The sequence below is a fragment of the Solanum lycopersicum genome, chromosome 5 (assembly GCF_036512215.1).
Source record: "Solanum lycopersicum chromosome 5, SLM_r2.1".
NCBI classification, from domain to species: Eukaryota; Viridiplantae; Streptophyta; class Magnoliopsida; order Solanales; family Solanaceae; genus Solanum; species Solanum lycopersicum.
In genome coordinates, this window is record NC_090804.1 from 9,243,445 (window position 1) to 9,259,169 (window position 15,725).

General features: G+C 35.5%; 1 protein-coding gene across 6 annotated transcripts in view; it reads right to left on the reverse strand.

The window, feature by feature from the left end:
- The window catches only part of LOC101262415 (DNA topoisomerase 3-alpha), a 45,099-nt gene extending 39,957 nt beyond the window's left edge, over positions 1 to 5,142 (reverse strand). For 3 of the 6 annotated variants that reach the window (XM_069297921.1, XM_019214084.3, XM_069297919.1), the window contains exons 1-5: positions 4,696 to 5,103; positions 776 to 954; positions 603 to 675; positions 246 to 368; positions 34 to 155 (exon numbers count right to left, since the gene is read on the reverse strand). In XM_069297921.1, coding sequence (XP_069154022.1) covers positions 34 to 155; positions 246 to 368; positions 603 to 675; positions 776 to 954; positions 4,696 to 5,001 — 803 coding nt within the window. In that variant the 5' untranslated portion in view covers positions 5,002 to 5,103. Of the gene's footprint in view, positions 1 to 33; positions 156 to 245; positions 369 to 602; positions 676 to 775; positions 955 to 4,695 lie in introns of all 6 variants that reach the window. The other 3 variants (XM_010322680.4, XM_019214082.3, XM_069297920.1) reach the window with 3 other exon arrangements.
- Positions 5,143 to 15,725: the final 10,583 nt, after the last annotated feature.

Genomic DNA, 15,725 nt, shown 5'->3' on the forward strand with positions numbered 1-15,725 from the left:
ATAATTTTATGATGGAACCAAGTGCAACATTACATCCAGTTAAAGGTAGCAGTGCCTTCATCTGAGTTGTGAGTACAGTTAATTGTCCAAAATTCTTCAGGTTCATGTGCTTGTATCTCCCAATACCGCTCCACAACAAAGCCAAGTGTAGGGAACTGCAGCAAAAATTATGGAGTACAATGCAAACTTTTACACCTCAGACTGTAAATAAAATTCACTTTTTGAAAATGCAATACATTAGTTACCTGGCAGGGACCATAGCTCAAGACAAGATTTCTATCATCTGTAGCAAAATCAAGGACAAATGCACCTCTCAGAAGCATTGTCTGAAATCTTGTGAAAGAAGCACCAATACGAAGATCTATCTCCTGCAAATTCAAATAGCAAAATGCAGCAAGGAACCAAATCAGGCCATTCTATCATACTTGACCAAAAGGCTCCACCTATCAAAATATAATGGTTAGTACTTATTTTATTATTTAAGAATGTTACTACAGTTTAATTGCCACAGGAGCATGAAGGTAAACTTTACACGGTTGTCTCATATCTAAAGAAGTTTTTCACTGTCCTAAAATAAGAATGACTTGAGCAACGAAACTCACTTGCCGAACATCTACAGCATCAGAAAATAACTGATTTGGCTGAACAAGGGTCTGCACTGATTGGTGAATTTCCCTGGTGATCTCAGAAGTGTTTTTCAGGAAGTACAATGACAATTCATAAGTGGTACATAAAAACTTAGTATGGAAAGAAGATGTCAACTAGCTGGCAGAACCTGTCAATTAAGGCAGAGAACCGAGCTCTCCACACAGTAAGGTTATGATTCGCTTGTCTACATACATCCAACACTTCAAATGCAATATTTTCTCCTTCTCTATCACAATCGAGCCACAATATAATCCACTGACAACTTCTGGCTTCTGCCTCCAGTGTCCTTTTGATATCCAACTTATCCTATAAATTACCAGAAATATTTTAGGCCATATTTTCATATTTTTTTTACAAATGATGTCTCAATGTCAATCAGAGCAATGTTTTGATATACCAAAAGACAAAAATTGTATTTGGTTTTCACTTTACAAAACAACAAGATACCAGTGTAATCCCACATCTGGGTTCCGGGGAGGGTGGTGTGTACGCAGCCTTGCCCCTACCTAGTGAAGGTAGAGAGGCGGTTCCAATAGACCCCGGCCCAAGTTCACTTTACAAAACAGAAAAAGGAAAAACACAAGTATAACAATATTTGACAGGAATACAAAAAAGAAAAAAAAATGTTTTTTGTTTTGATGGCAAGAAAAAAAATTGTTTTCTTGAAGTGTCTTATACTGGCGGGTATGTAATTTGTGTCTAGAACTTCTGTTTAGGAGGAGGGAGAAACACATTTGGAAGGTTACGGCACTGTGTATATTTGGAGAGATGAGCTAGATGAATACTTGACGAGCAGAAAGTGGAAGATTAGGAATTTTTCACTATCTTATTTGCACTTTTAGTGTAAAGAATATATGGTATAGATAGTTGGATGTACTTTTGGAAGCTTTAACGCCGAAAAAATTGTAATATTTTATAGGCCAATTAGTCTAACTGGGAGTGTTTACAAGATTGCAAAAAGTACTCGCACAAAGGCTCAAGGGTGTAATGGGCAAACCTGTTCCCAATCATCAAAATGCTTTCATTAAGGACAGGCAGATCACAGACGCTGCTCTAATTGCCAATAAAGTTTATGGATTGGAGAAGGAAAAGTAAGAAACCTGATATCCTATGCAAACTGCCAAAACAATTGGGAGAATCGGGCATAAAACATTCAGCTCTTCACAACAATGCTTACTCGTGAAATGGTTATGGCGATACACTCAAGTGTATCAAACTATGTGGAAGGAAGTAATCAAGGCAAAACATGGAGTCTTAATCCATTGGTGCTCCAAGCTGTCCAGATCCCCTCATGGTGTAGGTCTATGGAAGAGTATATGCAAGCTTAAAGATGAGTTCTTTCAAAACACTAAGTTGGCAGGATGTAATGGTATACATATCAGGTTTTAGAAGGATAGGTGGCTGGACAATATCATTCTGATGGAGAAATTCCCAAGTCTATTTCAAAGTTACAAAAAAGCTTGCTAGGTTTTCCTTCCATATTACCCAACATATACGAGTTGGCACTATATTCCACCATCTTCACTGATTTGCACATCCCCCGAACCCCCCGGCTCAACACTAGATCCTTCATTGTAATCAGCATGATAAAATAGATTATGAATAGGTTTAAAAACAACAACCAGGTCTGTCTTGCAATTGGACATTGTTGAAAAAGGTGGTTGGTTCTTTCCTCATCACTGTTGCGCATGAAACATTGGCTACAAATTAATACACCTCTCCTCAAAGTCTAAAGGTTGTTTTGTGTGAGACAAGCATCAAGTGTGGTTAACCACATGAAACAACTAACCTTATAGCGGGCTTTTGACTTCCATATTCGTCTCCAAAGCCAGCTAGTAGTGTTGACACTTGACCCCCTCACTGTTAAGGATCTTATAACAAGAGTTCACACAGGAAACTCTCTTTCAGTCCATTTGAGTGTATAAGTCTATAACAGACCTCATTATTCAAGACCACCCTCTCCAAATCATTCGAAAGTGTATCTATTCTAGGAATATCCCATCGAAACAATTTCTAAGAAAATCAAGACACCAGTTACTTCCAATCCAGCAATCTGAAACCAACTACCAGTATTTACGATGAAGCCATAGAGGTCCAGAAACTAAGACACTGGTGGAGTATGCCCTATCTATTCATCTAGCCAGAACCTTGTATCTCTTCCATTACCAACTTTTATCCTTGTGTAACAACAAAACCCTCTTTTGCTTTTGATTAGCTCCCTATGTTTAAAGGCCTATTGTTGTTGGAGCTAACATATTTTTTGTAACTTTACATCTTCTTGATGCCAGCTATACAAAACCTTACTTCATCACAACAAAAAAAAGAAGGCCACAAGCTAGATATATGCTTCCATGGACAAAAAACCACGGGAAGAATTTACTGGGCTAGAGAACCAAGAAGATTGTGATCCATAACTATCTGAAACAACGCTTCTCCATAGGTGCCCCCCCCCTTTCTTTTTAATCTCCACAGCCACTTCATTTATAAGCTATTGTTGTGCAAACTCAAGTTCTTGATTCCAAGCTCGCATCTTCTTTTATCTATTGTCACGTTGTCCCATTAAACCAAGTGAAAAGCCCTCATTTCTCCGTTGTCACCCCGTAAAAAATTCCATACTTTTTCGTTATTTTGTAATCCCCAAGGTATGATACCTTATAGCTTCACAGTTACAAGTCATTTTCTCATTACTTTGGGTCTCTCCCCGTTCTACCGTCCAAACAGGCCGGCCGTTCTAAGTTCCGGGGTTGGGTCGGATAGGACCAGATCCAATCGGATCTGATCGTAGCTTCGAGTTCAGGTGTCGTACTGCGGCCGGACCGGAAAGGAGGGGGCTAACCCTGTCCGAATTCATTCTCACATTAGCTGGCATTAGGAACAATGACATAAAGAACGTAGGGAGGGAGTCAAGAACCCTGTTTATATGAACTGCCCTGCCCCCAAGAGATAGCTATTGCCTTGTCCATATAGACAATTTCTTTTCACAACATTCTTCCAGTTTCTCCACACCGTTTAGACTTGTACCTAGCACCCAATGGCATACCAAGATATTTTGTGGGTAGTTCTCCAAGTTGGCAACCCAAGGTATAATCCCAAATCATGTAGTTATGCACTTCATTAACAGCAAAGATAGAGCTTTTGCTCAGGTTTGTCTTAAGCCAAAGATCATTTCAAGTTATAACAAAACTATCCTGATATGCCTCAATTGTGATCCGCAGCACCACATAGAACGAGTGTATCATCAGCATACTATATGTGAGTGATTACCACTCCTGAGTAGCCATATGTCCAAAGCAAAAAACAATGATCCAATAAAAAAAGAACTTATTTAATGCATTCAATTCTTGCAAAAAAAATCTAGGTCTTCTTCTTTGCAATCTTTTTACTCCCTTTGATTATGCTTTTCTATACCTATTTTGAAGCCAAGTCCAAATTCATCGGTGAGCATTGCAACTGAATTTGTTTCACCACGGAGACAAAATCTATCCATGGGAGTGCTAGGGCCTCCAACAATTCTTAGTGGCATGGCTTGACATTTTTACAAATTTTGTGTTTCAATTACCAAGGACTAGTAGAGGTAGAGAATATATTTAAGATGACACACTTAAATCCTTTCCACAAGAGTGATGATACACATGTTGCTTATTAATTAGTTGAGCGTTGCATGTACTTTCTTAGTTATTTTGGATTTGTTATTTTCCAACAAAGGTCACCCTAAAACCTAGGTGGTCAATAGGACTTCGGACAAATAAATAAGTAAAAGGAAGTATGCTTCTTGGAAGGAACATATGCCTTTAGGCTTTAATTGAATTTGCATACAATAGGACTTTACACTCTTCTATTGTCATATGTGGCTGAAGTTTCATACATAGAAGACAAATCCGACCTTTTCTATTCATGTTTTTCACATGGTATCAAAGCTAAAGGAAGACTTTTATCGAATTTTGAATTTTGCTTTCCATTTTCCACATTGAATATAAAATAATATACCAATGCAACATAATTGATTCGACAGGAGATAAACTTAAGGTAAATAGGATAAAGAGACACCTCAGGGACAAACTTCCGAATAGGCGCATTATAGAGGTCGAGCGGGTCACACGAGTGCCATTTCCGGTAACGCTCGTGAAACTCAATCTCCATGAGATGTCCCGTGACAGATGTGAACAGCATCTGGCAAGGCTGGTTCCGAATGGTGTAGTTGAACTCAAAGATTTTGTTGTACCTGGAACGTCCGTCTCTTACTCTAATGCCACCTGGTTGGTTCTTCGATAGTATCCCCGACACTGCCTTGGCCACCGACGGCTTTTCAGCCACATTAAGTACCCTTATCACCCGCCCTCCGCCTCCGGCCATTTTCCCGACGAAACGGTTGCCGGAATGCCCCTTTCTTATATCGTCGCTGCTTAATATAATTTCCCGCCTTACAGCCGTGCTCACTGCATCAAATGCATTCTGTATCCTCGGGTACTTTATAAAAATTATTTGCACCTTATTCTCTTACAATTTACCCCTTAACCTAATCATTTATTTGTAACATAGCTGATTTTGTGAGGGGCATAATAGGAATCAAAATTCAAATACGTAAATATTTAATGACTATCGTTCGAGGCTTGGGACATATGGAACAATTATTTAGTGAAATTAAATATCAGATATCATGATTTTTAAATTATTTTATTAACGACTCGGTCATGTCATTGGGTGCTCTGTTAACTAAAATTTAAAGGGGCATGAATTAAAAAAAACACTTATTTAATTGATTGTCTGAATGAAAGAGTTGATTTGCTTACAGATTATTGTCATATATAATAACTAAAGACGACCTTTATACTTTAATTAGTTTGTATTCTGAACCAATGTACTTATTCTTTTGTCATCTAGACTCTTAAACTTAATTAAAATAAGACATTTAAGCCCCTTCAACCATGTGTGTACTTAATTAAAATGAGACTTTTAAGCCCCTCAAATTATGTGTGTAGCTCACTATCCATTATATAATTTACATGTCATATTCACTTTAGATATATTAATGCCACATCATAATTATTTCATAACTATTTTTAAAAATTATTAACCAAAATTATTTAATAAAATGTAAAATGATAACATTTTAATTTATTTTTGACATTTTTTGAAGTGAAATTCCATACATTCAAAATTTTCACAACCAATATCAATACGTGCTGATTTTGTTTGCAACGGGTTACAAGTCACCTGGACAAATAAATTCGGTTGCTTTGAATTTCTTTAACATATTTGGACAAGTTCTATGCAGAGAGAGGATCGAGAATGAAGAAAGAGGTTTGCTCTTGTCTGCGAGCTCAACTTTAGAATCCCTCATTAAATCAGCTCAAGATTTTCAAGTTTCTCCGATCGTCAAATACTCAATGTTGTCACTGTTCACCAACTGATTCTATCCATCTCTTACTAGAGAACGAACCGAAGATGCTAAGAGCTGGCTCATAGGGCCTATGAGAGAAGGCAATTTTCAGTTATTTGTGCTTATTGCGATATGGATCTTAAGCAAAATTCACGATTCTCCTTCTCTAAGAGTCAAATATGTTGGGTTATGGGTCTTTTTTCCCTTCCTATGTGGATAAATAAAAGTCCAATTTGGACCAACCCATTTTTTCCCATAGGCCCATTCTTATGAAGCAAATATAAGCCTATTTAGGTCTTATTTTCAAATACACAGAGAGTTTTTTAGCAGCCAAAAAGAGAGAAAAAGAGCAGATTTTCGCAGTCAAAATTCAGCCCTAGCAGCCAACTTCAAATTGCGATTCCCGCTTCGTTTCTTGTCCGATTGAGCTGATTTTTGGACAGCATATTATCTTCATCTCAATCTTTGATTAGGAACTAACAGAGTTAGATTTGGTGGCCTACAGCTTCAGTTTTGCTATCGTGAATAGTAGCTGCGAAATTGGTGATTTTGCTCCTTTAATTCTCTAGATTTGGTGCAATCTTATTTTGTTATTGCTCGTTGTTTGGCACTTGTTTTGTGGCCAATTTTGGAGAACAATATTGTAACTCTTGGTGATTATAGTGGAGCTTTTGGTCCCGTGATTTTTTACTCTTCACATCGAAGGGTTTTCCACGTAAATCTTGGTGTCTTGTGTGTTGGTTTATCATTGCCTTGTTATATTTGTTTGATTGAATTACTTGCTGCCTTACTATCATATTGCTTGTGGTTGTTTGTCTTCTCTTGGTTCAAATCGAAAAGGGAAAGTATAGACTTGGGTATTCTTCCGCTGTTATCCTGTCAGGCATTCTTTGTTAGTGCCTTGTCTTTCCCAACAAAGTGGTATCAGAGCATTGGTTATTGTTGATTGTCGTTTTAAATAATGGAGGCAAATATGAGAAAAATGGTATGTTTAAATGGTAGTAACTATCATATTTAGAAAGGCAAGATGAAAGATCTTCTATTTGTCAAGAAGATACATTTACGTGTGTTTGCTTCTAATAAGCCTCAGTCTTTGAATGATGAAGAATGGGAATTTGAGCATCTGCAGGTTTGTGGCTATATTAGACAATGGGTTGAAGATAATGTTAGAAATCATATTGTGAATGAGACACATGCCAAAAGTTTGTGGGACAAGCTCGAGACACTTTATGCTTCGAAGACTGGCAACAACAAGTTGTTCCTATTGAAACAATTAATGAATATCAGGTATAAAGAGGGCACTCCTATTTATTATCATATTAATGATTTTCAGAGTGTTCTTGACCAGCTGTCCGGAATGGGTGTAAAGTTTGATGATAAGATACAGGGACTTTGGCTTCTTAATACTCTGTCGGACTCTTGGGAAACTCTTCGAGTTTCTTTGACTAATTCTGCTCCCAGTGGTGTTGTAACCATGGAATATACTAAGAGTGGTGTCTTGATTGAAGAAATGAGAAGAAGATCTCAAGCCTCATCTTCTTCAGCTTCACACTCTGATGTTTTGGTTACTAAAGATAGGGGGAGAAACAAGTCCAGAGGTCAGAATGATAGAGGTAAAAGTAGAAGCAAGTCAAAGTCTAAATACAAGAATATTACATGTGACTATTGCCACAAGAATGGGCATATCATGAAATATTGTTACAAGCAAAAGAGAGATATGAGACAACAAAAGAGAGAAGACGATAATGAAAATCGTGTTGCTGTTGTTACTAATAATGATCTTCTTGTTTCTTGTGATGCAAATGCCATTAATCTTGTTCGTGATGAGTCTAGCTGGTTTGTGGATTCTGGTGCTACTTCTCCTGTCACGCCAAAGAAGGAATTATTTTCTTCTTATACTCCATGTAATTTTGGAACGTTGAAAATGGGCAACAATCATGAAGTTGAAGTTATTGGCATTGGGACAATTTGTTTGGAAAGTAACAATGGTTCCAAACTAGTTCTCAATAATGTCAAGCATGCTCCAGATGTTCGCTTGAATTTGATTTATGTGGGATATCTTGATGATGAGGGTTATGTTAATACACTTGGTGTTGGCCAGTGGAAGCTTACCAGAGGTTTGATGGTTGTGGCCCGTGGTGACAAGTTGTCTAACTTGTATGTATTTCAGGGCTCCATGTCCAGAGACTCAGTAAATTTGGTGGAGAATGATACTTCATCAGAGTTATGGCATAGAAGGTTGAGTCATATGAGCGAGAAGGGGATTGATAGTTTGGCTAAGAAAAATTTGCTTTCTGGAGTGAAACAAGCAAAGTTGAAGAAATGTGTTCATTGCTTAGCCGGTAAACAGAAAAGAGTTTCTTTTCAGAGTCATCCGCCTTCAAGAAAGCTCGATTTGCTGGAGTTGGTACATTCTGATTTGTGTGGTCCTTTTAAGGTAAGATCTCATGGTGGTGCACTTTACTTTGTGACTGATGATCATTCTCGCAAACTCTGGGTATTTCCTTTGAAGTCCAAGGATCAAGTACTTGATGTGTTCAAGGGTTTTCAGGCCTTGGTTGAAAGACAAACAGGGAAGACATTGAAATGCATCCGCTCAGATAATGGTGGTGAGTATATTGGTCCTTTTGATAGATATTGTAGAGAGCAGGGTATTAGGCATCAGAAAACTCCTCCAAAGACTCCTCAGTTAAATGGTTTAGCAGAGAGGATGAACAGAACTCTAGTTGAGAGGGTTAGATGTATGCTTTCAAATGCTAAGTTGTCAGATTCCTTTTGGGCAGAAGCACTTAATACTGCTGCTTATGTTATCAATTTATCTCCTGTTGTTGCTTTAGATGGTGATGTCCTGACAGAGTTTGGACTGGTAAGAATGTTTCTTATGATCATCTTAGAGTCTTTGGGTGTAAAGCCTTTGAACATGTTCCTAAGGATGAAAGGTCAAAGTTGGATGTTAAAACTAGGCAGTGTATCTTCATTGGTTATGGCCAAGATGAATTTGGCTATCGTTTCTATGATCCTGTTGAGAAGAAACTTGTTAGAAGCCGTGATGTTGTGTTCTTTGAAGACCAAACAATTGAAGATTTTGACAAAGCTGACAAGGCTGATTTTCAGACTAGTGAGAGCTTAGTTGATGTTGATCTAGTTCCTTTGACTATTGCACCGGAAGAAAATCTTCATAATGATGAAAATCAAGTTGATAATGAAGATGGTGATCATGTTCAGAATGACCGGCATGATGTTGTTGATGCTCCAGTGCAAGATGATGTGATTGTCCAACAACCAATTATAGATGCTCCAGAGAGTTCTCTCAGACGATCTAGTAGAGAGAGAACTCATTCATCTCCTTATTCTCCCAATGAGTATGTACTCTTGACTGACGGGGGAGAACCTGAGAGTCTTGATGAGGCCATGGAAAGTGAAGAAAAAGAAAGGTGGTTTGATGCTATGGAAGATGAGATTAAATCCTTGCATGATAATCATACCTTTGATTTGGTTAAGTTACCTAAAGAAAGAAAAGCATTGAAAAATAGGTGATTTTTTGGGTGAAACATGAAGATGGTAATCCAGTTCCACGGTACAAAGCTAGATTAGTTGTCAAGGGATTTAATCAGAAAAAAGGAGTTGATTTTGATGAGATATTCTCTCCAGTTGTGAAGATGTCATCCATTCGTGTGGTTCTAGGCTTGGCTGCAAGTCTAGATTTAGAGGTTGAACAAATGGATGTTAAAACTGCTTTCCTCCATGGTGACTTAGATGAAGAAATTTATATGGAGCAACCGGAAGGTTTTGAAGTCAAGGGTAAAGAGAATTATGTTTGCAAATTGAAGAAGAGCTTGTATGGTTTGAAACAAGCTCCCAGGCTGTGGTACAGGAAGTTTGGTTCTTTTATGAGTCAGCAGGGCTTCAAGAAGACTTCTTCAGACCATTGTGTTTTTGTGCAAAAGTTCTATGATGGTGACTTTATTATTGTGTTGCTTTATGTTGATGACATGCTTGTTGTTGGTCATAATACTTGCAGGATTCAGAAGTTGAAGCAAGAGTTGAGTAAGTCTTTTGCTATGAAAGACTTAGGACCAGAAAGGCAGATTCTTGGCATGCAGATTGTCCGTAATAGAAAGGCCAAGAAATTGGTATTATCACAAGAGAAGTACATTCAGAAAGTACTTCGTACATTCAACATGGATAAAGCTAAGGTTGTCAGTACACCTTTAGCTATGCACTTCAAATTGAGCACGAAACAGTGTCCTTCTAGTGATGATGAGAAGGAAGATATGAAGAAAGTTCGTTATGCTTCAGCTGTTGGTAGTTTGATGTATGCGATGGTTTGTACAAGACCAGATATTGCTCACGCTGTTGGAGTTGTTAGCCGTTTTCTTTCTAATCCGGGAAGAGAACATTGGAATGCTGTGAAGTGGGTTATGAGATATCTCTATGGCACTTCTAGTCTGAGTTTGTGTTTTGGTACAGGGAAGCCTATTCTTTGTGGTTATACTGATTCAGACATGGCTGGTGATGTTGATACTCGCAAGTCTACTTCAGGGTACTTGGTTACTTTTGCAGGGGGAGCTGTGTCTTGGCAATCTAGGTTGCAAAAATGTGTTGCTCTATCTACTACAAAAGCTGAGCTTATTGCTATCGTTGAAGCTTGTAAAGAATTGCTTTGGATGAAGAGATTCTTGGGGGAACTTGGTTGTGCTCAAGAAAGGTATGTGCTTTATTGTGACAGTCAAAGTGCTATACATCTTGGCAAGAATTCTACGTTTCATGGTCGGTCTAAACACATTGATGTGAGATACCATTGGATTCGAGATGTGTTGGATTCTAAGTTGCTTGAGCTTGAAAAGATTCATACAAATGACAATGGTTCCGATATGATGACTAAAGCTTTGCCAAGAGGGAAGTTTGAAGATTGTTGCATGGTCGCCGGGATGGCGGTCTCCTCCACATACTCGTGAGGGGGAGAATTGTTGGGTTATGGGTCTTTTTTCCCTTCCTATGTGGATAAATAAAAGCTCAATTTGGACCAACCCATTTTTTACCATAGTCCCATTCTTATGAGGCAAATATAAGCATATTTAGGTCTTATTTTCAAATACACAGAGAGTTTTTTAGCAGCCAAAAAGAGAGAAAAAGAGCAAATTTTCGCAGTCAAAATTCAGCCCTAACAGCCAACTTCAAATTGCGATTCCCGCTTCGTTTCTTGTCCGATTGAGCTGATTTTTGGACAGCATATTATCTTCATCTCAATATTTGATTAGAAACTGACAGAGTTGGATTTGGTGGCCTGCAGCTTCAGTTTTACTGTCGTGAATAGTAGCTGCGAAATTGGTGATTTTGCTCCTTTAATTCTCTAGATTTGGTGCAATCTTATTTTGTTGTTGCTCGTTGTTTGGCACTTGTTTTGTGGCCAATTTTGGAGAACAATATTGTAACTCTTGGTGATTATAGTGGAGCTTTTGGTCCCGTGATTTTTTACTCTTCACATCGAAGGGTTTTCCACGTAAATCTTGGTGTCTTGTGTGATTGGTTTATCATTGCCTTGTTATATTTGTTTGATTGAATTACTTGCTGCCTTACTATCATATTGCTTGTGGTTGTTTGTCTTCTCTTGGTTCAAATCGAAAAGGGAAAGTATAGACTTGGGTATTCTTCCGCTGTTATCTTGTCAGGCATTCTTTGTTAGTGCCTTGTCTTTCCCAACAAAATCCTTCAAGTCTCTAGCAGACAACACCATTAAAGAGCAACATTTTTACAACAAAGAATTTTCTAGAAGCTAAGCTAGTGATTGAAATTTGAGATCGGCATGTTAAGCATTCCATTTTGTTTTGATGAACTAAACTTCGAGGAAGAAGAAATGACTTTTTAATTTTTTTTTAAAAGAAAATATTTCTTTAATGATCGAAGAAACGTCTGAGTTTATGTGCTCAGATGTTAATTTCACTTTTTTTCTTTTTTTAAAAAAAAGATTATTTCTATTTTTTGGTTTTACGTGCTGACTCGTTGTTTTCTTTTCAGTTGGGTCATGGAAAGACATTGAAGAAAATGTTCTACATTTATTTTGATTTTTAATATAATAGGACATATGGCCATTTGAGTTTTAAAAAATTCTGAAAAAGTTATTCACTCGCCTTAAGGTGCGTGAAGTCACACACTTTTGCCAACTCAGTCATTTTAAAGGCACGTAAGTTTGGTCAATGGTCAGAGGGATATGTTAAATTGTGTTTTATTGAGTTTAAGGATCCATATGACAAAAGGATAAGTGAAAGGGTTCAAAATACAAATTGATACAAGTTTAAGGGTCCACTAGACCATTTTTCCATAACTAAATATCAAGCATAAAAGTAAAGATGATAGAAAATTTCATATTGGTTTGGATTATCAGTGTGGTGTCTAGTATAGTTCTCTAAGGATTTAAGGGTTCCCTTAAGAGCTCTAAGTAGTCTTTACAACAATTTTAATTATTAACTTCTTACCGACTTTATTTTCAAGACACAACATCGTTTTTTCTTAGAATTGCAGACAAAGAATACAGTGTTATATGAAATATAAAAGAAATATAATATATTAATTGAAGTAAAGTGTGATGATTTCTCCTAATTCTAAAGCTAGTTTATATAGTCCAACTCTTTGTTATTGTAAAGAAAATCTAAAGATACGTTTTTCAGTGAAGGAGTCGTAATGATTCCTTGACTGAGGATGATTGTATTATCATATCCATGTCATGCAATAATTTCATCCCATCTTTGATTTGGTCTTATTGCAAGTTTCTTCTTTTAGCGTGGTGCTTCCTCTCTCGTAAATCTGGACTTGATGATATTCTTTCCCTAATCTTGATTTGCGTATTTCTTGTTTGAATAAGACAAAATTCCTTCTTGATTGTATCCATCTATCTTTGTGATTTACTTGTTTATAGTGTGTGATCTTTTGTCATCTTGATTGATTCTAGATTGATTCTCCAAATGATTTTGATATGATTTAGTTACTTTTTTCTATCTTTATGCTATCTTTTTTTATTTTTCTCCTTTGAAGAATTATTTCATTTAAGGATCATTAATCAAAATCAGTAAGTCATATGGAGCTAACATTGAGATGTATATATAAACAATTCTATATACATAGGGATGACAATAAAGCGGGGTGAATTTAAGAAAAGTTTTGCGAGGGTGCGATGCGGGGCGGGTTGAAGTGAGTTTTTTAAAATTAATGTGCAGGTGGGGATCGATTGCGGGTTTATGTAATTTTATGTAGGTTCAAACTTAATTTTAACTTCTTAGATTTTATAAGAGTGATAGAGTGTTATTTATTAAGATAACTTTTTTAAAACTACTAAAATATTCAAGATAATAATGAAAATTGTTCAACAAAAAATAATACATTCTCTTACGTGTTTCCCAATTGACATCTAAAATAAATTTTTAAATCATTATACTATTAAGATGATACAATTTAATAAAAATATGAATTTGTGTTTATGAATTTTATTTTTAGTATCAAATTTAACTAGAGAAATAAATATTTTTAAAAATTTATGCAAGGGAGATGGGGTGGTTGAAGAAAATGTTATGAGGTCGAGATTAAAAATTTTACAAGTTAAGTTCAACCTGCTCCAGCTTGGTCCATAACACCCCATCGTCATCTCTAGATATATATGTTTTGTTGTAAATTAAATCGATAATGTTTATATTTTGAGTCTCGTTTTAAAATTTAAGACTGTGTACAAGTTAGTATAACCATTTGACACTTGTTTAAAGGTTTAAGTTAGGATTTGAGAGGCTCAAATGGATTTTGAGACTAACAAATTAAATTGTGTAGGATTTTATATTTGAATTTTCTAGATGTAGACCCTCGCGGTTGAAAAGATTAGAGTTATGATGATGCAAGGATCATTTTTTTGGTCAATTTAGTTGTGAGTCTGTTGTTGTACTGTGTAGGGCTTATGTTTGATCGCTCCTCGTTATCGCATGGCCTCTTGTTACGGCCGCGAGAGAAAGTATGCTATGTAATGTTAAGTTTTAAAGTCCATTTCATTTCAAATCATTTTTGAGATTCTAAGTTCGAGTTAGCTTAATTTTTGTTGATCTAAACTTAGTTGTAGTTATATGTATTAACTACGATTTTTCTCTAAATATAAGTGAAATTTGAAAAATTATCTATGTTTGATAAAATATATATTGGAGTTTTGAATGTCGAGCTGAACTAGAATCAGGAGTCTAAGCATATATTTGAATTCTTATATAATGACAATCCAATTAAGAAATTGATTTGGAAGCTTGATATATAGAGTCATTAATTTTTGTTGATTTTGACCAAGTATCATATTAAATTATAAAAAATGACTGATTAGATTCGTTTGATATTTTAAATATATTTTTTTTACTAAAGTTGATTTTTAGACCTGATTGAACATGGAGATGTGATTTTGAGATGTTAAAGCGCATGTAAGGTTAGATAAATTAAAATTTTGATATTAATAGAAATTTTATACAAACATTATATTATACATGCATGGTAGTGTGGGGATAACATATAAATGTGTGACGCAAATATATGCGATAATCGAATGTTGAACAAGAAATTCTTGAAATGCTAGTTCACATCTTTATTATCACACCCATCATAAAAATAAGTATATAACAACAAGAACTCAAATTTAAAAGTCTACTTAAATCATAACATATTGATAGCTGGCCATCACGGTCCGATAAAGATTTCCAATTTCGATTTGGAATTGTTGAGCAGTAGGTTAAAGATAACCTCCTTTGAAGTACCAATTTTATAGTTATCTTTGTCTAGTTATATTATTACTAAATTAACTATTTAGTAGTTTTCTTATTAATATCTCTATTTGGTTCGAGTGTTATCATGTCAAAAAGTAAATATCATTGCATAATAATATCATGTAATCAGAGGCGGATCTAGGATTTGAAGGTTGGGGGTGCCATAACATTCAAGTAAGATAAAAGGACTGGTTGCTTTAATTTTGGGTTATAATTAGGTTATTAATTTTATTTTATTTTATTTTATAAACAAATCGATCAGATGTGCCTATAGTAATATTTTCTTTTAGATATTATGTGATCAGAGATAACTAAACAATTCAATTTTTATTTTCTTTTTGGAATTAAATGTCTTATTTGCTGAAACTTTGAGAGAGAAAAAAGTCATGTTAAAATTTGAGCTTGTATAAACCATCTAATAATATTAACATAATATATTCGTTTTCCATTGACTTTATGTGTTGTTGGAGATATATAATTGAAAAATAATAAAGATTGTAGTTTCAGCCTATTCATCTTACTTAACAAAGACGTCGGTGAAGATCGAAAGAACCTTTAAATTTTTTTGAAAAAAAGAAATTTGAAGATTATGTTTTTTCTAAAAACTATTATTTAAATATATTCTTAATAATATTTAATTGACACTCATAATTCAGTACTCACTAATTGATAAAACAAAATAAACACGTTATACTCAAATCAATAGATTAATAATTAGTGCGAGAGAAAGTAAAAAAAAATAATTATGAAAAGGAGTCAATTTGAATTAATAAAAAATAGTAAATAAATAAGAATGATTGGAGAAATAGAAAAGAAAAAGAAAAAAAGGAGGAAACAAAAAAAATTAATTGTTGTAGTTGAGGTTTGAACACTGGTTGACAAGGTGGTAGAGCCTCTCCTTTGTCAATTGGGCTATT